This window comes from Mauremys reevesii, linkage group 7 (genome assembly GCF_016161935.1).
Source record: "Mauremys reevesii isolate NIE-2019 linkage group 7, ASM1616193v1, whole genome shotgun sequence".
Classification (NCBI taxonomy): Eukaryota; Metazoa; Chordata; order Testudines; family Geoemydidae; genus Mauremys; species Mauremys reevesii.
Window position 1 is genome coordinate 32,762,323 of NC_052629.1, and position 25,872 is coordinate 32,788,194.

General features: G+C 40.3%; 1 protein-coding gene across 3 annotated transcripts in view; it reads left to right on the forward strand.

Annotated features, from left to right (window-relative positions):
- Positions 1–18,529, forward strand: part of HTR7 (5-hydroxytryptamine receptor 7) — a 77,536-nt gene extending 59,007 nt beyond the window's left edge. Inside the window, exons 4-6 of one of the 3 annotated variants that reach the window (XM_039482797.1) lie at positions 267–1,016; positions 12,133–12,201; positions 16,951–18,529. In XM_039482797.1, the coding sequence (XP_039338731.1) occupies positions 267–1,016; positions 12,133–12,201; positions 16,951–16,993 (862 nt within the window). In that variant the 3' untranslated portion in view covers positions 16,994–18,529. The remainder of the gene's footprint in view (positions 1–266; positions 1,017–12,132; positions 12,202–16,950) is intronic. The other 2 variants (XM_039482796.1, XM_039482798.1) reach the window with 2 other exon arrangements.
- Positions 18,530–25,872: the final 7,343 nt, after the last annotated feature.

Here is a 25,872-nt window from a genome sequence, read left to right on the forward strand (position 1 = left end):
AAATCCTGGCCCCACTGAAGTGAATAGGAGTTTTACCATTGACTTCAGTGGCACCAGGATTTTACCCTAGGAGAATAACTGTCTCTACAGGAAAGCAGGTTCTGCCTATCCTAAAGGTGATTAAGTTGACATGAATTAACTGCAAGTTTGAAAAAATGCAGAAGACAGGAATAGAGAATGTAAAATAAAACCTAAAATATTTATTCAATCTCTTTATGGCAGGCCACATGAAATGAACATGTAGTAACTCTACCTTATTGTTCTAGGTACCTTGGAATAACAAGACCACTTACATATCCTGTGAGGCAGAATGGAAAATGTATGGCTAAAATGATCCTGTGTGTATGGCTCCTCTCTGCCTCTATCACCATACCACCGCTTTTTGGTTGGGCCCAAAATGTGAATGATGAAAAAGTTTGTTTAATCAGTCAAGACTTTGGTTACACAATTTACTCCACTGCGGTTGCATTTTATATCCCGATGTCAGTGATGCTTTTCATGTACTATCAGATTTACAAGGCTGCTAAGAGGAGTGCTGCTAAACACAAGTTTGCTGGTTTCCCACGGCCAGAAGAAAATGAAGGCATGGTTTCTGTGAATGGAGTTATAAAGCTACACAAGGAATCAGAAGAATGTACAAATTTTTCACGACTCCTTAAACATGATAGAAAAAACATTTCCATCTTCAAGAGAGAACAAAAAGCTGCCACGACCCTGGGAATTATTGTTGGGGCCTTTACTGTGTGCTGGTTGCCATTTTTCATCCTTTCAACTGCCAGACCCTTTATCTGTGGTACAGTATGCAGCTGCATCCCGTTTTGGGTTGAAAGAACATTTCTATGGTTGGGTTATGCAAACTCTCTCATTAACCCCTTTATATATGCCTTCTTCAATCGGGACCTGAGGACAACCTATCGCAATCTACTACAATGCAGATATAGGAATATCAACCGGAAACTATCAGCTGCAGGGATGCATGAGGCTCTGAAGCTTGCAGAAAAGCCAGAATTTGTGCTGTAAGGTCACTTATCCCTTTTTACAATAATTCACTGTTTTATACACATTTTCTTTTAACTCTGAAGAGACAGCTAATCAGAGAAACTGTCTCGATGAAATCATAAACTATCTGTAAGACACAGCTACTAAACTTAGTCCTAAGCTCCACATTTTTTTGCTGTAGAAAGGACTGGGCCCTAGAGTATTTGGGATTTTAGCATAAACCAACCCTTTCCACTTTATACTATTATAAAAGGAAACAATGTAAGACAAAACTGGACTGGGGAAATTGTATCATTTGGGATTATTATTATTTATATGTTTCAGAGTGGTAGCCATGTTAGTCTGTATCAGCAAAAACAATGAGGAGTCCTTGTGGCACCTTAGAGACTAACAAATTTATTTTGGCATAAGCTTTCGTGGGCTAAAACCCACTTCATCGGATGCATGGAGTGGAACGTACAGTAGGGAGGTATAAATACACATTGGCCAAACCGGACAGTCTCTACGCAAAAGAATAAATGGACACAAATCTGACATCAGGAATTATAAAATTCAAAATCTAGTAGGAGAACACTTCAAATCTCCCTGGTCACTCAATAACAGACTTAAAAGTGGCAATTCTTCAACAAAAAAACTTAAAAACAGACTCCAATGAGAAACCGCAGAACTGGAATTAATTTGCAAACTGGACACCATCAAATTAGGCCTGAATAAAGACTGGGAGTGGATAGGTCACTACAAAAACTAAATAAATTAGTTAGTCTCTAAGGTGCCACAAGTACTCCTTGTTGTTTTTATAAAAACTAATTTCCCCTTGCTAAATACTCACATGTTCTTGTCAACTGTTTGAAATGGGCCACCTTGTTTACATTGGCCTCATTAGCACTACAAAAGTGATTTCCACTCCTTCTTATCAACTGTTGAGAAGCCCACTTCCAACTTAATTGAATTGGCTTGTTAGCACTGACTCCCCACTTGGTAAGGCAACTCCCATCTTTTCATATGCTGTGTATTTATACCTCTCTACTGTATATTCCACTCCATGCATCTGATGAAGTGGGTTTTAGCCCACGAAAGCTTATGCCCAAATCCATTTGTTAGTCTCTAAGGTGCCACAAGGACACCTCGTTGTTTTTATTATTTATATGTAATAATTTTATTCACTTGATTACCTGTGAATGAACATTAGTGAAGGTTACTATCACTTTTGTACACCTTCCAAGGAAACAGTATTTATCGCTGTGAAAAAATACACATTGATTATATGGACCAGATCATCTGCTGGTTTAATTTGGTGAAGGTTCAGTGGTGCTATGTTCATTTATGCAAGCTGAGGATCTTGCCCCCACATCTCCAACTTAACATATGAAACTGGTATATAACCTATTTTAAGACCAGGAAAAGGCAATCTGGCCCTTACCTGACCCTGCTTAATCTAACTCTCCTGATTTTATCAGCTGAGTCCATCTTCTCTAATTTACACTTAAACTCAAATCTAGGGTTCTGTTGGCCTGATATTCTTTGCTCAACAACAGTAGTGAATTGTCTGAGTTTATTGCAGTTTTCTACTTTCTAGAGCTCATCTGCTAGTTTTGTGAACCACTCTTCTGTATCAAATATAAAACTTGATACCTAAGAAATCATATTTTGGTCACTACTCTTATGATTACCTATTTTTTTTCAAAATTATTAAGTTTTGTCAAAATCTCTTTTTCAGTAATGCATTCAACCTTGCCTAAAACCGGAGATTTGTTCTATTTGTTGCCCTGCGCAGCAACATCTCTAAGGGCTTCATCCTTCTCTCATCGAAATCAATGGCAAAATTCCAACTGACTTGCATGGAGCAGGATCAAGCCTTTTATCAATAATATAATTTCTGTGGAATGATGATCAGTACTGTGCCCAATATTCCAGGTAATACTCAACAAGTTACAGTACAGTAATCGTCTCAGGGTGTCAGATCGTTCATTTTGCTTTCTGTCCCTTGCTAACACACATGTAGTTTGCTCTATTTATTAGAGCTGTGCACTTAGACTATAGATGTTCAGTTTTACCCAAGATAACTACCAAATCCTTTCCTTATCATTGTGCTGGATGACTGTTCCATTTGGCGCCTATTTCTTATCTTGATCTCTTCTTCCAGGTTAACTATTTTAAAGTTGTCTACAGTGGTCACCTTTGCCATCTGCTGACCCAGTCACCTAACACTGGAGTATTCCCTTCTTCTTACTGATCTCTTTGTGTTCACATGAATGAATATTAGAAACCACTACACCAATTGGTGTTCCTACATTTTGCAAATTTGAAGCTTAAGAAAGGAAAACTTGGAGCTTTTGTAAAAGAAATCTCAGGAATAGCTAATATTGTATCATTGCCAATTAAACCCTTTCTATTATTTCACAGTTTTAATACTCCCAATTTTTTTTAGAAAAAGATAATTTCTGAGGAGAAAGCATACTCATTACAAAGTAGTCTCCATCACTACAATAAGGTCATCTCATACATTCTATTATCTTATAATGCCAAAATGTATTCTGGGCTAAATTCTGCTCTAACATTCACCACATTAAACTAACTTTAAATGAATTTAGTGGTGTTACTTGAGACATACACCAATGCAGAATTTGTCACAATCTTCTTGTATAGAGTTTGTAAAGTCACTGGAAGTGCACAAGCTTGCAGGCAATAGCTGATGTTTACCAGATACATAGATGTGCACCAGTATTCCCTCACTACCTTGCTCACATGCATGGCTGTGCACCCTGCTGGCAGGCTTCATGCACAGTTACATTTGAGCCATTCAAGAGACCTTTATTTGCCAGGAGGCATCTGCTTCCTGCTGGAAGAAGGGGCTTAAAGGCTCCCACTCCACTTCTGTCTGAAGTAAGGGGGTCCCAAGGCTCCCCATCCTCCCACGGAAAGAGTGAAAGTAGTGAATGACAGTGGTATGTGTATGAGTGAGAGAGAGAGATGTCTCTACTGTGGTGATAAGCATTGGTACAAAACCCTAAAACAGATCACATCTCTCTCTCAGACAGACAGACAGACAGACAGAAAGTTAAAGGAGGTTATACAGGATGGAGAGAGGAAAAGGGAAATGAAAGGGTGCAAGGAGCGTACAAGGAATGTAAGTTATAAGAGAAATAGATGAGGAAAGACAGCTAGTAAATGGACAGGAAGGAAGATGAAAAAAATATGTGAATGACAAATAAGATGGATAGAAGGGGAAGCAGCATAGCCTGGGGGAGAAAATGGAGGTGGGAGAGATTGGACTCCTGGGTTTTAAATTTAAGCTCTAGTAGTTTTTGTTCTGCACACAGGAAAAAAAAAATTAGAGGCAACCTGGGCACCCCCGTGAAGCTGAGGGCAGAGACATGAACTGATCTAATTTGCATCCCAGGTGAAATGAATGGAGCTGCACGGGTGCTGAGAGCAGAATTTGACCCAGAATGTCGACATGTTATGTACAAATGGTACTGGGGCTGGTGTTGCCATAAATAAATTTTCATATCTAACATTAAATGAATGATTTTGACATCAAAGGTCACCCATCTGCCCAGACATATGTTTTAACTAAGATTAACACAATTTAAGGCCAGTTTATTTTTAACTGGGGAATGACTAAAGGTAAGTACCTAAATCAATATACTGAAGTCAATGGGAGCTGCAGGTACCTTTAGGATCCAGCTTTATGTCCCCACATGTGAGAATTACAGCTTAAGTTTTTTCAGCAATCTGATCCTCAGGTGTGGGGATTCTTGCTGGATCTGGGAAGTGTTTAGAAAGCTCCTTGTTAATCAGAAAGGCTGAAAGACTTCTGAAATACCAAGTAAAAAGCTTATTTTGTTGGTGTTTTGGAATCTTTACAAAATATTTTTATATTTGATACTAAAGGTTCAATCTTGTCCTCTGGACCACAGGGCAGCATAGGCTGGAGAGGAGAAAAGCACAGAGGGAGTCCTTTCACCCACGTAAGCACTCAGTCGGTATCTCTACAGAGAGGTGTGGCCACTTTATCAAGCAGGCCCATGCATTCCATCTCAAAAGGGTTGAGGTCTGCCATTAGTAGTTGCATATAGCCCTTGCTCCACAGCTGGGGAGTATATATATTGCCACTGACAGCATATTTTAGCTGAACAAATGGTAGATGTACACATCTGCAACTTGGAAGAACAAAAGTGTAACCTACAATGGGGATGTTACCATTAGGTAGGAAAGATTTTAAAATGTTCCTAATGTAAACACTCCCACAATAGGATATACTTGTCTCTTACCAATATCCATACTATTGAACCAGCTGTGCAGCAACAGGAGTTATTTGGCTGGGGAAGTTCCAAATAACATCCGTTTACTCTTTGTGGCACCAAGATCAAATATTTCTTCTTAGAAAGCTCATTCGCTTCCCTGTATTTCCTGGAATATTCTCTTCCCCACATTTATATTCACATTCCAGAATTCCTTCCTAGTTAAAAATATATAATCTCTGGCTGTAACGAAAAGTGGGGCCAAATTCTGCCCTCTTTTACACCAGAGGTATCTGGTGTAACAGAGCAGAATGTGGTCCATGGCTTTGGAATTTGGCTAAGATTATGGCTGAAACAAAGATATGCTTTCCTTCTCCGGAGAATGCTCTCTCACTATCTTTACTGCTTTTAACTAACTAGCTTTGTGAAAAAGCCAAAGATGTCTAGTAAAACACAAGGTTCCAAAAATCCCAGGGGAAATGATATCCTTAATTAACAACTTAGATATCTCTTCAGTGCCTGTTGAGGCAACATATTAGCCTAGTTTCTGTTTAGTTAACACTAAAGTTGTATAAATAACGGGAATCATTATCCACAAATATTTACTTACATTTGAAAGTGAAAGTGATTTGTTTGGAAACCACTCTTGTGTTTACTTTTCATGTGCATTCCACCAAATGAGTTTTCCTTGCAAGAATGTGTGCAGGAACTACATTTTAAGCTCAAAAGCTGGAGTATGTAGATACTTGATATGGAATTCTGTTTGAGGTTCAGGTTTTCCAGGTCCCATTACCAGAGCCCTGGTACATAGGCAATTAATGTATTCTTGTATCCAGCAACAAATTCTGAATTGCTTGCTCCCAGAACTGTTCAGTGTCCTTCATTCTCCATGGCTCCTGCCTACTGGACAGGGGCTTGTACATCCTGATTTGGAAAGCAGGGGAGTCACTCTAGGTTGCATCTCTATGATTAGGGCTGCTCTGTGCAGGATCTCTATGATTAGACTTTCTCAGGACTCACAGGGTATCGGGACCAGGATCCCATGGGGTGGAGGGTCCGAGCCTCAGTCAAGCCAGGTACCAGGGATCAAGCACTATGGCTTTGCTCTTTGGATTCAGCCCCACTGGACTCGTGCTCTGGGAGTCTCCACAAGTGCCCTACACATCCACCGGCTGATTTTCTCTGTCTTCTGGACAAGCAAGTTTGGTGGACCATCAAGTTTTCCCACACTGCACTGCAAACAGGGCTACAGCAGCCACATTTTGGGAGGGTGCTAGGAAGTCTGGGATATGGCTGGTTGGAGTCGGGCCCACATAATGCAGTGTAGACACTGGAGACTCAGGGTGGGACCCAGGATTCAACAATTCCTAGCCCAGGGTTACAAATGTGCATAGACACTCAAGCCCTAGGTTTACAAACCCAGATTCTGCTAACTCAAGTTCTACTAATCCTGGGCTTACATTGCGGTGTAGCTCTAGCCCCAGAAACCCAGCCAGACATTGAGCCTAGGGCACAGTCCCTCGTGGCCAAAGACTTGGAACAACAACTAGAGTGCTCTAGCAATAACTAGGGACCATTAAGTAGCCAGGACCACCCCCACCTGAGCCAGGGCCAACTGGGAAGCACCAAGATTCCACTTGTTTGGATTTTCTCCCACCTCCAGCAGCCCACCAAAACCTGGGTTTGGTGAGTGTAAGAGCACAATATAAGATCTATTTGTTTAACCACTCTTCTGGTTAACTGATGGATTCAATTAATAGCAAAAAGTGGAGATCTGTTGTTGAGCCTTTGAAACAGAGGTAGGCAACCTATGGCATGCATGCCGAAGGCGGCATGCAAGCTGATTTTCAGTGGCACTCACACTGCCCGGGTCCTGGCCACCAGTCCAGGGGGCTCTGCATTTTAATTTAATTTTAAATGAAGCTTCTTAAACATTTTAAAAACCTTATTTACTTTACATACAACAATAGTTTAGTTATATATTATAGACTTATAGAAAGAGATCTTCAAAAATGGTAAAATGTATTACTGGCACACGAAACCTTAAATGATAGTGAATAAATGAAGACTCGGCACACCACTTCTGAAAAGTTGCCAACCCCTGCTTTGAAATGAAATAATTATAATCTGTTTTTTTTCCAAGTTATTTTTAAAATTTTTAAGCCAGGTATCAATCTATCATTTTATAGTCATTTGATCAAAATAAAAATATTTTCTCATTTTCTCTTCCTATCCAGATATTATTTTATTATCCAATACCAATACCAGTTTAAAGCCAGGTATCAATCTATCATTTTATAGTCATTTGATCAAAATAAAAATAATTTCTCATTTTCTCTTCCTATCCAGCTATTATTTTATTATCCAGTACCACACAGAGGCATAGATGTGCCAAATAATCTGAAATAAATGTACTGCAGACATTTATTGAGTTAAGGGTGTTTATGAGTAAATTTATACTGCAAAGTTTTATCATTTTTCTCCCTTTTAATGTTCTAGCTTTGTGGTATATAATAAGCATCCAGTATATATAAAAGAACATTGTACTATTTTTACTATTCAACATAGCATCTCTAGAGTACTGTTGAGGTAAATTTAGGGATAGTTCAACTAAGACTCTAAAATGCAGGACACAAGAATACCAAGGAATCTTGAAAATGATGCCAATTATTTTGTGCATAGCTACCACCTTACTTTCTATTTGATTTTTCTTGTTTTTCAGGAAAAACTGCTTAAGAGATAAACTTCTCTCAGAGAGAGCACAGAAAAAAATTATCAGCAGATCCTGTTCATAGCTCACCGTAGATCTTAGGTTCTTTTCTTGTTCTTTAAAAAGAAAATCTTTCTTTGTCTATTGGTCTTTGTACAAGCAGTACATGCTAATAGTATCTTTATTACTGTTATCTTGATTCTTTTCTCTAAATAGTCATTGCCACACATGAGTTTGGTACAAACACAGTATTGAAATTTGTTTATAATTTTTTCAATGTTCATTTTCTATATATCTTAATAATGTTAGACCAGTAGCTGTTAACCTTTTTCAAAGCAGGACCTCCTTCAGCCCCTCTCCCAAATAACCAGGACCCTTTCGCATTGAGCAGTATGGGAAGTACAGAGTGTTTGCAATCCCATGACACATATTCACAACCCCCAGACAAAAGGCAGTCTGATTATTTACTTTCTTGTGGATGCTGATATATATAGACAATGTAGGAAACATTTTAAGACTTAGTGAAGCTCTGACTTTTTTCATTAGTATTATCATTGCCTATCATTTATGATAGATTTATATATAGTTCTAATTGAATAAATAATCCCAGAAGCAGAAATACATATTGAAATGCCTAAGTTTCCAGAAGAAAGAGAGCCCACTGAGAGGAAACCTACTATACCTCTACCCCGATATAACGCAACTTGATATAACACGAATTTGGATATAATAATTATAGGAGATATACCAATCTCCTATAACTGGAAGGGACCTTGAAAGGTCATTGAGTCCAGCCCCCTGCCTTCACTAGCAGGACCAAGTACTGATTTTTGCCCCAGATCCCTAAGTGGCCCCCTCAAGGATTGAACTCACAACCCTAGGTTTAGTAGGCTAATGCTCAAACCACTGAGCTATCCCTCACGGTAAAGCAGTGCTCCGGAGGAGTTGGGCTGTGTACTCCAGTGGATCAAAGCAAATTCGATATAATGCGGTTTCACCTATAAGATTTTTTGGCTCCCAAGGATAGCGTTAAATCGAGGTAGAGGTGTATATTGTTATAAACTATTGACATACCAGACTGGATAAATATTTTGCTCTTAGTTTTAGATCTACTCAGTCAATAAAAGATCAACAATTCTCTCTTTTTAATACAGCAGATGTGTGGACTTCCCTTATGTGTGGTCTTGTTCGTTCCAGAAAATTGTGTTTACAGTATGTTTAACTTTTTTGTTCTACATAAAAGAGAGAGAGCTACTGTAACAAACTTGTTCTCTTATTTCTAAGAGTGCAAGTATTAAAGTCTGTCATGAATTAACAGAATGCAAATGACTAGACTCAGTAACTTAAAACACACAATAATTTAACCCCGTCTGTAAAATGGGGATAATGGTACTGATCTCCTTTGTAAAGAGCTTTGGGATCTGCAGATGAAAAGTGCTCTTTAAGAGGTAGGTATCAGTAGTAGTATAATGGAGCCAAGCAGCATTTTAAAAGAGGACTCACATACAGTAATAGGGATCATTCAGTCACAAGAAAAATACATACAAAATGAGAACAAACATATGCTTCATACACATACTATGGAAAAAAGTTATTTTGTGGTATCTCAGCCTTATAGAACATGGCAAGGAAATAGAGATCATAGAAAGGTAGGAATGGAAGGGACCTCGATAGATCATCTAGTCCTGCACTGAGGCAGGAGTAAGTATTATCTAGACCACTCCTGACAAGTATTTGCCTAAAAATCTCTAATGATGGAGATTCCACAACCTCCCTAACTAACTTATTCCACTGTTTAACTACCCTTGTTGCTAGGAAGTTTTTCCTAATGTCTAATCTAAATCTCCTTTGTTGCAATTTAAGCCCATTATAAATTGTCCTGTCCTCAGTGGTTAATAACAATTTATCACCCTTCTCTTTATGTCCCACAATTAGTCTTCTCTTCTCCAAACTAAAATCACCCATTTTTTCAGTCTTTCCTCTTAGGTCAGGTGTTCTAGACCTTTAATTAGGGTGACCAAACAGCAAATGTGAAAAATCGGGACAGAGGATGGGGGGTAATAGGAACCTATATAAGAAAAAGACCCCAAAATTGGGACTGTCTCTATACAATCGGGACATCTGGTCACCCTACCTTTAATCATTTTTGTTGCTGTCCTCTGGACTTTCTCCAATTTGTCCACATCTTTCCTGACATGTGGTGCCCAGAATTGGAAACAATACTCCAGTGGCGCCCTTATCAGTGCTGAGTAGAGTGGAAGAATTACAGCTTGTGTTTTGCTTACTATACTCCGAATACACCCCAGAATGAGGTTTGGGTTTTTTGCAACAGTATTACATTGCTGACTCTTATTTAGTTTGTGATCCACTAGCACTCCCAGATCCTTTTCTGCAGTAATGCTTCCTAGGCAGTCATTTCCCATTTGTGCAATTGAGGATTCCTTCCTAAGTGCAGTAATTTGTATTTGTCCTTATTGAATTTCATACTATTTCATTGAATTTCTCCAGACTATTTCTCCAGTTTGTCAAAATAATTTTGAATTCTAATCCTGTCCTTCAACTGCTCCCAGCATGGTATTGTCCATGCACTTTATTAGTGTGCTCTCTAAGCCATTATCTAATAATTTACAAAGACATTAAATAGACCCAGGACAGATCTTTGCAGGACCCCAGTCAATATGCCCTTCCAACTTGACTGTGAACCACAGTTTTCCAACCAGTTGTGCACCCACTTTAGAGTAGGTATGTCTAGACCAGTGGTTCTCAATAACTAGTCTGTGGGCCAACACCATTCCCTGAGAGCTCCTTGACACAGTTTAGAAAGGCAGCAAGCTAGTCCCTGGTATCAAAAAGGTTGAGAAACACTGGTCTAGGCTATATTTCCCTAGTTTGTTTATGAGGTCACATGAGACGTTATCCAAAGCTTTACTAAAGTCAATATATCACACCTGCTTCCCCCTTAACCACAAGGCTTGTTACCCTGTAAAGAAGGATATTCATTTGGTTTGACATGATTTGTTCTTGACAAATCCATGTTCACTGTTACTTGTCACCTTATTATCTTCTAGGTGCTTACAAATTGATTGATTGAATATTTGCTCCATTATCTTTCCGGGTATCAAAGTTAATTAGACTGAGCTATAAGTCCCTGCGTTATCCTATTCCCCTTTTTTTGATAGGCCCTTTTCCAGTCCTCTGGGATCTCTCACGTCCTCCATGACTTCTCAAAGATAATTGCTAATAGCTCAGAGAGCTCTTCAGACAGTTCCTTAAGTATTCTAGGATATATTTTGTCAGGCCCTGCCGACTTGAAGACATCTAACTTGTCTAAGTAATTCTTACCTTCTTCTTTTCCTCAGATCCTACCCCATTTACACTTATGTTCCCTATGTTAGTTATCTGATCACTACTAACCTTTTTGGCAAAAACTGAAACAAAAAAAGGCATTTAAAACTTCTGACATTGCAGCATTTTCTGTTATTGTCTTTCCCACATAATTGAGTAATGGGACTACCTTGTCCTTGGTCTTCCTCTTGCATCTAATGTATTTGTCAAATGTTTTCTTGTTACCTTTATGCCTCTAGCTAGTTTAGTCTCATGTTGTTCCTTGGCCTTTCTAATTTTGTCCCTATATGTTTATGTTTATTGTTTTAAAATATAGTCATCCTTCTGAATTTGACCTAGTTTCCACTTTTTGTAGAACTTTTTTTGTTTCACATCATTGAAGATCCCCTGGATAAGCCATGGCAGTCTCTAACCATACTTCCTATCTTTCCTCTGCACTGGGGTAGTTTGCTCTTGTGCCCTTTATAATGTCTCTTTAAAAAACTGCCAACTCTCCTGACCTCTTTTTTCCCTTAGACTTGCTTCCCAAAGATCTTCCCTACCAGTTCTCTGAGTTTGCTAAAGTTTACCTTCTTGAAGTCCATTGTCTTTTTTCTGCTGTTTTCCGTCCTACCATTCCTTAGAATTATGAACTCTTATCTTTCATGATCACTTTCATGTAAGTTGCCTTCCATTTTCAAATTCTCAACCAGGTCCTCCTTATCTGTCAGAATCAAATGTAGAACAGCCTTTCCTCTTGGTTCTTTCTCCACCTTCTTCAATAAAAAGTTATCTTGAATGCATTCCAAGAACTTGTTGGATAATCTCTTCTCTGCTGTATTATCTTTTCAACAGATGTCTGGGTAGTGGAAGTTCCCCATCACCACCAAGTCCTGTGCTTTGGATGGGTACGTCTACACTATGGTATTATTCCGATTTTACAGAAACCGATTTTTGGAAACAGATTGTATAAAGTCGAGTGCATGCGGCCACACTAAGCACATTAATTCGATGGTGTGCGTCCATGTACCGAGGCTACCATCGATTTCCGGAGCATTGCACTGTGGGTAGCTATCCCATAGTTCCCGCAGTCTCCCCCGCCCATTGGAATTCTGGGTTGAGATACCAATGCATGATGGGGCAAAAACAGTGTCGTGGGTGATTCTGGGTAAATGTCGTCAGACAATCCTCCCTCCGTGAAAGCAATGGCAGACAATCATTTCATGCCCTTCTCCCTGGATTGCCCGGGCAGACACCATAGCACGGCAACCATGGAGCCCGTTCAGCCTTTTTTCACTGTCACCGTATGTCTACTGGATGTTGCTAACAGATGCAGTACTGCAGTGCTACAAAGCAGCATCCCCTTGCCTTTTGCAAGTTAGCAAAGACAATTACCAGCTCTACTGTACTGTCTGCTGCTTTGCAAGTTGACAATGACGGTTACCAGTCATGCTGTACTGTCTGCTGCTATCATGGGAATGACTCCCCAGGTCATTCTCTTCTTTAAGTTTTGTCTAAAGGGAGAGTCAGTCCTGCCTAGAATATCAGGCAAGCCTACTAAAGAACCAGAGAGGCAAACGGCCGCTCCGGGTCAGAGCCCCAGATATCCCGCAGAAATGATGAGCTGCATGCCATTCTAGGGGGTGCCCCTGCAACAATGCCACCCATTGCTTCCCTTCTCCCCCACCCCTCCTGGGCTACCGTGGCAGTTATCTCCCCATTTGTGTGACGAAGTAATAAAGAATGCAGGAATAAGAAACAACACTGACTTTATTGCCTCTGCAAGCAGAGATCAAAGAGGGGAGAGGAGGGCAGCCTCCATCTGCTATGATATTCCAGGGAGGAGTGAATCTCCAGGAGACAAAACTTAAAGAAGAGAATGACCGAGAGTCATTCCCATTTTTGCCCAGGCGCCCCCGGCCGACCTCACCGAGGCCAGCCAGGAGCACTCACAGGACGACAATGACGGATATCAGTCATACTGCACCGTCTGCCGTCCGCAAGGCAAGGGAAGAGAAGGGGATGCTGCTGTGTAGCACTGCAGCACCGCATCTGCCAGCAGCATTCAGTAGACATACGGTGACATTGAAAAAAGGTGAGAAACGATTTTTCCCCCTTTGGTTTCATGGGGAGGGGGAGGGGGGGCTGACGACATATACCCTGAACCACCTGCGACAATGTTTTTGACCCTTCAGGCTTTGGGAGCTCAGCCAAGAATTCAAATGGTTTTCAGAGAGTGCGGGAACTGTGGGATAGCTACAGTCGTCAGTCGCCCTCCCTTTGTGAGCGTCCATTTCATTCTTTGGTTTTCTGGTACTCTTGTCTCAGCTCCCTAAGTTTCAAGCAGCACTGTGTTGAGTCCCTGTTGTGGCTTCTGTCTCTCATAGCCTTGGAGATTTTTTCAAATGTTTTGACATTTCGCCTGTTGGAACAGAGTTCTGATAGAACAGATTCAGCTCCCCATACAGAGATCAGATTCAGTATCTCCCGTACGGTCCATGCTGGAGCTCTTTTTTGATTCTGGGACTGCATGGTCACCTGTGCTGATCAGCGCTCCATGCTGGGCAAACAGGAAATGAAATTCAAAAGTTCGTGGGGCTTTTCCTGTCTACCTGGCCAGTGCATCCGAGTTCAGATTGCTGTCCAGAGTGGTCACAATGGTGCACTGTGGGATAGCTCCCGGAGGCCAATACCGTCGAATTGCGGCCACACTAACCCTAATCCGAAATGGCAATACCAATTTCAGCACTACTCCCCTCATCAGGGAGGAGTACAGATATCGGTATTAAGAGCCCTTTATATCGAAATAAAGGGCTTCGTTGTGTGGACGAGTGCAGCATTAATTCGGTTTAACGCTGCTAAATTTGAAATAAACTTGTAGTGTAGACCAGGCCAATGATTTTGTTTTAGTTGTTTAAAAAAAAAAAAGCCTTATCCACCTCTTCTTCCTGGCTAGGTGATCTATAGTAGACCCCTACCATGACATCAATCTTGTTTTTATGCCTTTTATCCTTACCCAGACACTTTCAACAGGTCTGCCTCCCACTTTTGTTTCAGTGCAAGTTTATATGTCTTTGATATACAAGCCAACACTTCCTCCTTTTTTTTCCCGTCTGTCCTTCCTGAACAAGCTGTACCCTTCTATAACAATATTCCAATCACGTGAATTATCCCAAGTCTCTACAGTGATTGGACACTATGTAGAAATATAGAGCTGGATACATACAAGGGAACAATTGTTCTTTCCTAGAAAGCATGTAAATACTACAGTGATAATAACTACACACCTACCTATGATAAATAGATTGATTTGCCTCCACTAGAGACAAGATTTTGTTAGTGAAGACTGATTAGTTAAAACATGCTTAATGGAAGCCTGGCAGAGTCACTATGGTTTAGTAATCTATTAAGAGATTTGGGAATTTTCTGTAGAATCTTACCTTAGCATGAATTTACCCCGATGATTTGATTTGTCTTGTATGGTTGGGATTGATTCTCTAGGGTCTACACAAGCTCTTTGTGGCCCCTCTTAAGGGATGTACCTGGGAGGCCCTGATATCTGCACTGATAGTTTAGGATTTTAAACATGTCGTGGAAGTCAAATAGCATGAGAGAGAACTTAAGGATCACTGATTGTATACATAGAATTGACAGATCCCATTATTCAATAACGATTGGAGTTCTTTTCAGCTATGCATGGATTGCAGGAATGTTTCATATACAGACATTGATTTAGATTTCTCTTTTTAAAAATTGCTATAAACAGGCATTTAATATAGCAAACACTGTGAAAGTACCGATAACTTTTAACTATAAAATCAAATTTAGAATTAGGAGAGTCAATCTACAGTATCTTTGTTACTCCAGATTTTCTGTTTCACACAGAGTATATATAACTTGCTCCAAATTTTGTCTCTCTCTCTCTCTCACTCTCACCCACCACATCCACAAATAAGGATCAACAGAACCAGCAATGTCTGAAGTCACTCCTATTGACTTCAGTGAGTGTGCATCTCTGAGGGCAAATATTTGGTCCTACAAGTTGTATTCATTTCAGATGTATGCAATATATAAGCAGAAAACAAATAGAAAACTTCCTTAGGCATGTGAATTCAACTAAAGCAGACCCTGAATATTATTTTTATTTAAATATATATATAGATATATAAATAAACAAAACTTAACCTATTTTTGATTATTTCATTCCTCCATATCTAGTTTTGACCTTGGATATGATTATCTGGTTAGTTTTTACAATTAATTGCTTATGTCTTCTCATTTTAACTAACAATGGAAATAAACTTGTTTGAAATCTATTTCTGCATTATATTCCACTGTAAAATTGCTTTTCTTGTGTTATCCTTTGTTGGTCTTCAGGAATTGCCTCCTTTTGTTTATTTCCTGTTTGCTAGGGTGGCTTCATGTAGGTTTCATATGCTGAAATGATTAACTGTTAAAGGCCTGCTCCTGCAGCCTGTGCTGATGTGAATAATCCCATTGATTTAAGTAGGAGCCAGGCCCAAAGGTACCACTATGCCTATGGCATGCTGAGGGAGTTGAGTTTAGGCTGTCATGCAAACCAAACTCAGAAATACTCAGCTGTTTCAGTTTTTAATTTTCAGCCTTACTGTTGCACTCATGTTTTTTATTTATTTATTTTATTTTTTTATTAGTGCCACATCCTGGATCTCAACACAATGTCCAAGTGGCTGAGGAAAGACTCTTCCTGTGGGACAGAATGATTGGTGGATCTATGTAGTCACAGATCCGCTACCATTCTCCAAAAAGAACTTGATTCTGAATTCAGTGAAATTACTCATCTGATTAAGTGCTTTCCTGGATCAAGGCCAGAGAGCTCAGCATCTTGCAGGGTCAAGCCCCCAAATCCCTGCAGGCTGGGGTGCAGGAAGCCCCCATGGAACAGAACTCTGATATGTGCAGAGACTGATGACCCCCTGCTTCCTTTTCCATAGCAGAACAGCACTAGTTCCACTAGGTTGAGTTTCTCTACATCATCAGAGGAGGGAGCAGGATTTGGCTCCATTGATCATTAATGGGACAATGTTGCAGCTAAGATAAAATGTGACATCATTTTGTCGACAAATATTGGGTGTGAAGTTATTTTTGCAGAAGTTATGTGGATAAAGGTCACTTTGCAAAATCAAGGGACGGATTCTCCATCCTGCTATGGCCCCTTTACTCAGCTTTTGTGCCTGGGAAATTCTCCTGTCATAAGAACTGAGCGGGACAACCACAGGTTATCTTATGAGGCCCCCTCCACAAGTCCTGACATAGGCTGTGGGGCTTGGTGTATGGCCAGAGAGTAGAGGGGCAGGCCAGGGGAGGGCTTTAGCAGATGCTGCTTCATTAGTTTTTGGGCTGCTGTACCTTAGGGTTGTCCAAATTATGCTAAGGGCCTTTTTAGCCCTCATAGAAGCCCGGAATTGGGCAAGCACAAAGGTGACCTTAGCCACCCACTTCCTTGGGCCTCAAGTTTTGTGCTGAACTTCTGGGAAAGAGCTCTAATTCTTTAAAAGCCTAATCCAGTTCCCACCAAGGTAAACAGGAGGCTTTCAGTTTATTTAAATGGGAGTTGGATCAGGCCCTGCAGGGGATGCTGTTACATTTTCCAATCTAATTCATTGTGGGTTGTGTATTTTTTTCTTAAAACAGGAGAAACTCTGATTACTCAAGAAAAAAGAGTCATGACTTATGACCAAATGCACAGCGAAGTAATCAGATATGGCCAAGGCACGACTGGGGAAGGAAAAGTAATGAAGATTTAGCCTGAGAAGAAATGGAGGGGTTATGAAATGCACTTAATCTTCTTTGAATGGGAATGCTTAAAAAATAAAATAAAAATCAATGAGCTTGATGCATTGTATTAAATGTATTTCTCATGGAAGTGGTGACATCTCTCATTTATTAGTGGGACAATTGCTATTGTGTACAAATGAAAATAGTTTTCTGTTTGAGAAAGCCAAATCATTTTAGCAATAAGCAGTTTGACGCTTGAGGGAAGAGAAATCAACTGAAATCCAGAAAGACAAGACATTGTACAGATCTGCACCTTTATCAATCAATGTAAACAGAAGACAGCATTCATTTATGTTTCTCATGCTTGTGGGTTACAACATTGCTATTAATATTCAGGGATCACCGGTGATAAGGAATGTATTTTGTTTTACTACAAAATGATATTTTTCAAGCAAATGGTGGCAATGTAGATGCTTTCAAGCCTTGTGTTGAAAATGTTCTGTGTGTCTGAGCTAAAATCCAGAAAGGCAACAATAAAAGGCTGATTTTTTTAAAAAGTGGACCTTTGGTACTAAATGGCAAAAGCCTTGTCTAGTTATATATCATTGACACAGGTGGTGGTTGGTCTTTAAGATAAAAATGGAGCATAATTTGTTGGTTATCTCAGACCTTTCAGTAAAAATGCATCTCGTGGATTTTACTATGACTAAATCCAAGAGACAAGAGCAGGATGTATATATTTTACACAACAAAAAGTTAATTTATGTCCTTTCTAAGTGGTGATTTTTGATGTATCAGAATATATAGAGAAACTAGGATGCCTCTTTGTTCAAGTAACTGCATAAAAAATGGGAGGATTTCAACAGTCTCTTGTGTGCTATCTGTTTCTGAATAATATATATAAAAGCACCCTTTTTACTTTGAATCGCATCTGTTCAGTTGCATTTCATGGGGGTATATGCTGTTGTACTGATGATAATCAAGTACCAGAGTAGCCATTGTCACTGTATTAAAAGTCACCAGGACTCTATTCAGTACCTCATCAATAGGATTAGTCACTGTGAACCCCACATTTTAAATAAAATAAGTGCCTTTGGTAATTCACTTGGATTTCCCAAGAGGTACATAGTAAGAACAAATAGATCTGTACAAAATTCAAGCATGTCAGTGATAAAAGTTTCGTTAATCCTTAAATATTTAATGTGAGAAAGTTTATTGTAAGTACTCAGTGGACCAAATTCTGATCAGTTACAATGGTATCAATTTCAGTGAAATTACTCTGAATAAAGTCAGATCAGAACAGGGTGCAACAGATAAAACTAAGGATAGAAGATTTAAGGGAGAAGAAGGACTCACATAAGTGACAGTAAAAGCAAATGCCTGAAGATTATTTCTTCTTCAGTAAATGCAAAACAGAATGAAAAAGGATATCTGTAATATTCTAAAGCTTAGCTACTTCACAGACACTGAAGCATCTGTATTCAGAACAAAGTGGAATGTCACGCTTTCCTTTTAGATAAAGTTGTACCAAAACCTTAACTTCAGATTTAATAGAGTAATTGTACATTATTAGATTCATTATTTAAATGAATTTTTGTAATATGTACTAGTATTACAATTTTCTGTGAAATTCACTGTAAATATTGTGACATTAAATTTAACCAAAATATATTCTATTTGTAAATGTTGTAAGAGAAATGTTATCTGAGGGGTAAGAAGCAAGGAATGCTTCAACAAACTGGTGGATGGGGAGCTACAATGAGGAAATAGGTGCTAAATGCTTTTGGACCAACATTGCCCGTGAAAACACAAGCAGTAGCAAATCTGTAATATTACTGTGTTGCTTCAGCCAATGATTTTGTTTTCATTTTGTCTAACAGATTTTAAGAAGCTGAAATGGCACCTGCCTAACAGCCATTAGAGCCTTTAAAGATCCAGCCTGAATTTCCATCTCTTTGTTAAATTAGAACAATGATCCCTTAGAATAAACACCAGTATCATGACCTGCTTTATTTTTCTAAGAAAAAGAACATCAAATAGAGTATGTACTGTGAGCCAAGTTTGGTATTTCCCTATCTCCAGCATGGGAGAGATGGTGGAGAGTATTGCTTCATAGTAGGTTACAGTTCCACACCTTATCATCCCCACCATCCGACAACAGTCAATCAACTAAACAATACATCTGGGTTACAAAGAATACAGGAAATCATAATATACTGATATTTTATCATGCAATGCAGAGCTCATTATTCCAGGTGTGGCCTTCCTACAATCTCATCTCCTGCCATACTGAGCAGTAGATGGCAGAGCTTACTTTGCTAATGAGCAACCAAGGCTTCCCTTAAATACCTACACACCTAGAATACATTAATTAAATCATGTGCCCAACACACATGGCCACAGGGTAAGAAAAGGAGTGTACAAAAAATGCCAATGGATAATTTGAACATCTGCATAAAATGATACTTGGCACTTCTCTGATGCCTTCCATCTGCAGATCTCCAAGTGCTTTACAAACATTAAATTAAGCCTCACGTAAGGTGGACTGGTATTATCCTCATTTGCCACAGGAGTAGAGTAAGGTTTAAGTGATCTGTCCAAGGCTGTAGCAAAGCCAGAAACAGAACTCAGGGTTTCTGGCTCCAACAACTGTGCCTTAACAAAAAAGGAGTCTTCGCTGCTTTTCCTTTCTCATATTAGTATTTCACCAGCTCTAGATAGGGTGACCAGACAGAAAATGTGAAAAATCGGGATAGGAGTGGGGGGTAATAGGAGCCTATATATGAAAAAGACCCAAAAATCGGGACTGTCCCTATAAAATCGGGACATCTGGTCACCCTAGCTCTAGATAACTTGTAAAATGGCTGAAGTTTAGTGTAGAGTATAATTATTCTGTTAGTTTTTGTCCGAATGTAATGGTCTGAATTTGAATTCTGAGGGGTTACACTGATATGTGGCAAGTATCAGAGGGGTAGCCGTGTTAGTCTGGATCTGTAAAAGCAACAAAGAAGACTGATATGTGGGTGAATTTAAGACACCTTAAAGGGGCCTGATTTTCAAAAATGCTGAGCACTTGTACTATGAAAATTAGGTTCCTTTTAGATGTCTGAAGTTGGGCACACACACAAAAATGGGAGAGACTCATGGTCAGTAGTCACTTTTGGATATGCCAAAAATACAAATGAACCAATAAATAAGGTTGGGGTTTTCAAAGGCATCTAGGGGAGTTAGGTAACCAAATCCCCTTAAATATTAATTTGATTAGAGTGCCTAACTCCCTTAGGCTCCTGGGAGAACTCCCAGTTTAAGTACATACAGAAGATTCATCTGATGAAGTGGGTATTCACCCACGAAAGCTTATGCTCCAATACATCTGTTAGTCTATAAGGTGCCACAGGACTCCATCGCTTTTTGCAAAAAATATAAGATGTTAAGATCCAATGTTAGGCTCATGCCTCTTTCAGTTTCTTTCCCATCTAAAAAAAAACCCTTTATACTTTCACCCACAACTATTTCACATTTGGGGACAATATATACCTTCAAGTCAGCGGCACTGCTATGGGTACCCACATGGCCCCACAGTATGCCAACATTTTTATGGCTGACTTAGAACAACGCTCCCTCAGCTCTTGTCCCCTAATGCTCCTACTCTACTTGTGCTACATTGATGACATCTTCATCATCTGGACCCATGGAAAAGAAGCCCTTGAGGAATTCCACCATGATTTCAACAATTTCCATCCCACCATCAACCTCATCCTGGACCAGTCCACACAAGTGATCCACTTCCTGGACACTACAGTGCTAATAAGCGATGGTCACATAAACGCCATCCTATACCAGAAACCTGCACATCTACCAATGTGATATATGCCATCATGTGCCAGCAATGCCCCTCTGCCATGTACATTGTTTAAAACCAGACAGTCTACACAAAAGAATAAATGGACACAAATCAGACATCAAGAATTATAACATTCAGAAACCAGTTGGAGAACACTTCAACCTCCCTTGTCACTCAATTACAGATCTCAAAGTCACAAAACTTCAAAAACAGACTCCAACGAGAAACTGCAGAATTGGAATTAATTTGCAAACTAGACACCATTAAATTAGGCTTGAATAAAGACTGGGAGTGGATGGGTGATTACACAAAGTAAAAACTGTTTCCCCATGCTAATTTTTTTCCCTACTGTTACTCACACCTTGCCAACTGCTGGAAATGGGCCATCCTGATTATCACTAATAAAGTTTTTTTTCTCCTGCTGATAATAGCTCACCTAATAGCTCACCTTAATTAATTACTTTCATTACAGTTGGTATGGCAACACCCATTTTTTCATGTTCTCTGTGTATATATATATATCTTCCTACTGTATTTTCCACTGCATGCATCTGATGAAGTGGGTTTTAGCCTACGAAAGCTTATGCTCAAATAAATTTGTTAATCTCTAAGGTGCCACCAAGTACTCCTCGTTCCCTTTACACTTATATCTATTCTCCATTTTGCTTGAATAAGTGATATACTGAACCCATATTTCCTCAGACTACAATTTGTGCAATACTTTCTTTTCTGTTGCTAAATTAGATGATGATCATGTCCATTTTGCAGCAGAGAATTCCAGATTTTTAAACATCTTTGGTTTTTTACAAGTCTACGGAGACCCACCAACATCATGCTTCCTGAACCTCCACAGCTGTGTTTGAGTTTACAGGATATTTTTCACCATGCTATTTTACATTTAACTTCCTTTCCCCCCCGCACCCAAAGACAAGAGAGTATGACTTTCTTTCATCTTTCTACCTAGATAATTATATTGCACTCTTCACTGATGCATCTAAGCACTTTTCAAAATTACATAAATCCAGACAAGTGGCGTACAAACAGACCTAGTAGTACTCACTCTCATTTCCTTCTGTCAAAGAAAAAGGGGAAAAACGGTTTTTAATATTTAGTAATATAATTATCATGTTTTTAATATTAGGATGGAAAATCTATGGCAAAGAGGAGAGTCTTGCATTTTGTCTTGAAAACAGTCAGGTTTGTGGTCATTCTTGTCGAAGGCACTGGTGGAAAGGAGTTTAACAGAAGTTGGCTAGCTACTAAGAAGTATCTGTCACTAAGTGCCTTCTAGTTACCATTGCCATTAAGGTTTCCATTGTTCCTGAAGATCACTGCTGCCCAGGATGGTCTGGTGATTACAGAGGGAGAGGTAACCTTTGAGATGTCCCAGGACCAGCCCATTGAGCACATCGAAGATCAAAGCCAGGACTTTAATCTTGAGCCAGCATTCAATGGGTAGCATTCAAAGTGCTTGGAATGAATAAACCAGTACTGTTATTGACCTGAATATGTCAGAAGGCAGGATGCTGCATCCCCCACTAGTTGAGGTTTCTGTAATGAATGCAGAGCATTGCAGTAATCTAATCTAGTTTGAAGGTTATAAATGCATAGATTACAGTGGCCAGGACTGCAACTGATAGGATGCGGCATGATCTGCTGGCCAGTCAAATGTGGAAGGCATCGTTTTTTCCCTGTTCTATTTGGGTAGCAGCTGTGAATAAGCAATCTGATTTTTAAGATCCATTTTAAGGCCCTTTTACTCTATCAGAGGGGTATATGGGAGTGTGATGGGGCTTAACCACATCACCTCCAGAGCTAGTGAATACATCCAATTAGTCATGCTCTGCACCTGGAGAGGTGAGTAGCTCACTGGCTCCCAGCCAGAGGAGGCAGATCTAGGCCATACTAAATAGACTGAAGGAGCTTAGTTGAGGGAGATGCTGTAGAGGAGACAGGCCTCTCTGGCTGAGAAAAGCCCAGGGTTATGGGGTCAGCATATGCTCCTGTGAGGGAATTGCTGAGATGGGGTTTGTGCCAGTAGAAGGGGAAGATTTTAGTAGCCCCAGGGGCCTGGGAATTATCCAGGTTCATTAGGACTTGTTTGGGATACTCTGGAAGTGGTTTGAACGTTGTGACTTGGCCGAAGGGCTGAGCCACAGAAGATTGGGAGCCAGAGGCTGAGCCAACAGGAGGCACTGAAGTCAAAGACAGCAGCAACATCCCACACTGACGCAACAGCATGCTCCAAGGATGGGTGAGAACTATCACAGGGTGGCTAAGTGTAACTCCGTATCAGACTCAAAGTGTTCAGGAGGACATGCAAGCTGCTTTGGTGATGGTGCTTACTGGCTGGATCATGTTGCTGCTGACACCAGCTGTAAATATAAGAATATTCATCACCGAAGCACCCTGATACTAATACATCACTAAAGTTCTGCTGAAGTCAATGTGGTTTGCCAAATGAAAAGTAACTGATAGTAATGACACATTCTGATCTCCAGAAATAGAGAGGAAGTTTGATAGTTTCTTTTTGTTTTCAATCATCCAATAAAACCATTAGAAGGATGGAAATAAATAGAAATACTGTTAGAATTGATAAATACATCTTGGTGGCTACTTTTTCTAGAAATCTAATTAATTTATTCTACACACAACTGAGCCAAAGAAGTGGTGTTCCACTGAGTTAATCGTACATTTTGAATAACAGTTTGTCCTGTTAATCTGTGACATGTCAAGTGATTAAACCTAGTTGTACTGACACACAGACCAAGGGAGAATTCAGAAGTGGTGTTTAGAATTTAATGATAGGAGAAAAACAGGATGCATGTGTGAAAAATGAAGACAAATATCAAGTAGATATAAAGCAATAAGACAGTTGTGAAAATATTTAAGGTGAAATGGAATAGTATTGATTGGAAAGCAAATTCTGGATGAAACTAAGCTCATAAGCAAAAAAGACATGACAGTTTTGGAAACCAAAATCTTGCTTATAATTACTCTGGCTACATTTTATTTAGAGAATTATGAGAAGAACTGTCTTTCCTGTATAACAGAGAATGGAAAGGATAGGAGGAATACCTAAAAATATGAAATTGTCTTGGCAAAAATAAGGAGTTCTGGCAGGCTTCTTAGTTGCAGGAGGCAACCAAACCAAGGAGTTCTTTCTCATGGCCTTGTTTGTGTACATGACCTGGGTTATTTCAATCATTTCAAATAGTGATTCATTCCCAGTGTCAGCCCAGCAATACCATCTAACTGAATAAAGATTATGGCCTATGATAAATCAAAGTTAGTTAATTATGTTGGCACGCACCTCTGAAGTGGTCCAAGAGTTTCAAATGGATCAGATGTGAAAGGATAAAGAAAATATATCCCTGACCAAAGAGAAGTTTAGCTCAGCTAGAATGTAAATTGACTTACATATATGATGAAATCCTAGCCCTACTGAAAACAGTGAGAGATTTGTTATTAACGGCAGTGGAACTAGGATTTCTCCTATGAATTTTGCTAATCCTGAGTTCTAGTCTTCCTCCCTATGTTAATTATAAACACATGCACTGGAGAATGTACTTTTATTTGTTAAGTATCAGAAGGGTAGCCGTGTTAGTCTGGTTCTGTAGAAGCAGCAAAGAATCCTGTGGCACCTTATAGACTAAGGGCTTGTCTACACTACAGGACTATTTCGAATCTACTTAAGTCGAATTTGTGGATAATTTGTGTATCCATACTAAATACACAAACATTCACAGGGCCAGCAATGCATGCTGGGGAAAAATGTCATTGAACCGTCAATCCCGCCTCCCTGTCTTCCTTAAATCTGTTCGCCTCTCTCTCTGGTCGGTTACAGCGTGGGGCGCACAGCACTGCGAGCATGATCATCGCTGCACTATGGCCATTGTCAACTCCTCGCACATTATCGTCCACCTCTTCCACAGTCAGATGCTGAGGGCAGTGGAGATCATGGTGGCAATGGGTCAAGTTCATGGTGGATTCTGGGCCGGGAAACAAGCACAGACTGGTGGGACCGCATAGTGCTGCAGGTCTGGGATGACACAGAGTGGCTTGAAACTTTCAGGATGCGTGGGGCACTTTCCTTGAACTGTGTGACTTGCTGTCCCCTGCCCTGAAGCGCCAGGACACAAGGATGCGAGCAGCCCTGACTGTGCAGAAAGTGGCCATAGGCCCCTCTGAAAACTTGCCCCGCACACACCACCGGTCAGTAGCGAACACTTTTGGCGTGGGCAAATCTACCGTGGGGATTGCTGTCATTCAGTAGCCCACGCAATCGTTGAGCAACTGCTCTCAAAGGTAGTGACTGTCGGAAATGTCCAGGCCATCATTCCCAAACTGCGGTGGGGCTATAGATGGGACTCACATCCCTATCCTGGCACCAGCCCACCAGGCCAGCGAGTACATTAACCGGGGCTACTTTTCAATGGTGCTGCAAGCTGTGGTGGACCATAGGGGACGTTTTACCAACATCAACGTGGGGGGGGGGGGCAAGGTTCATGCCAGCGTGTGTTCAGGAACTCTGGTCTGTTTAGACTCCAGGCAGGCACTTTCTTCCCGGACCACAAAATAACGGTTGGGGATGTGCAGATGCCTACAGTGATCCTCGGGGACCCGGCCTACCCGCTAATGCCCTGGCTCATGAAGCCCTATACAGGCGCCTTGGACACTGAAAAGGAACTCTTCAACTACCGGCTGAGCAAGTGCAGAATGGTGGTGGGTGTGTTCGGACGTCTCTCAAGGGAGATGGCGGACCTTACTGACTCGCTCGGACATCAGCGAAAGAATATCCCGTAGTTATTGCTGCTTGCTGTGTGCTCCACAATCTCTGTGAGAGCATCGCCTGGCTGCTGTTTACGATCAGCCAGACACCCGTGCTGAGAGAATATCCCAGCGGGAAGCGATATGCATCAGGGAGGCTTTGCAAAGTTTTCTCGCAGAGCAGGGTAACCTGTGACTGTCCACTTGATTTTAAGAGAGCCTGA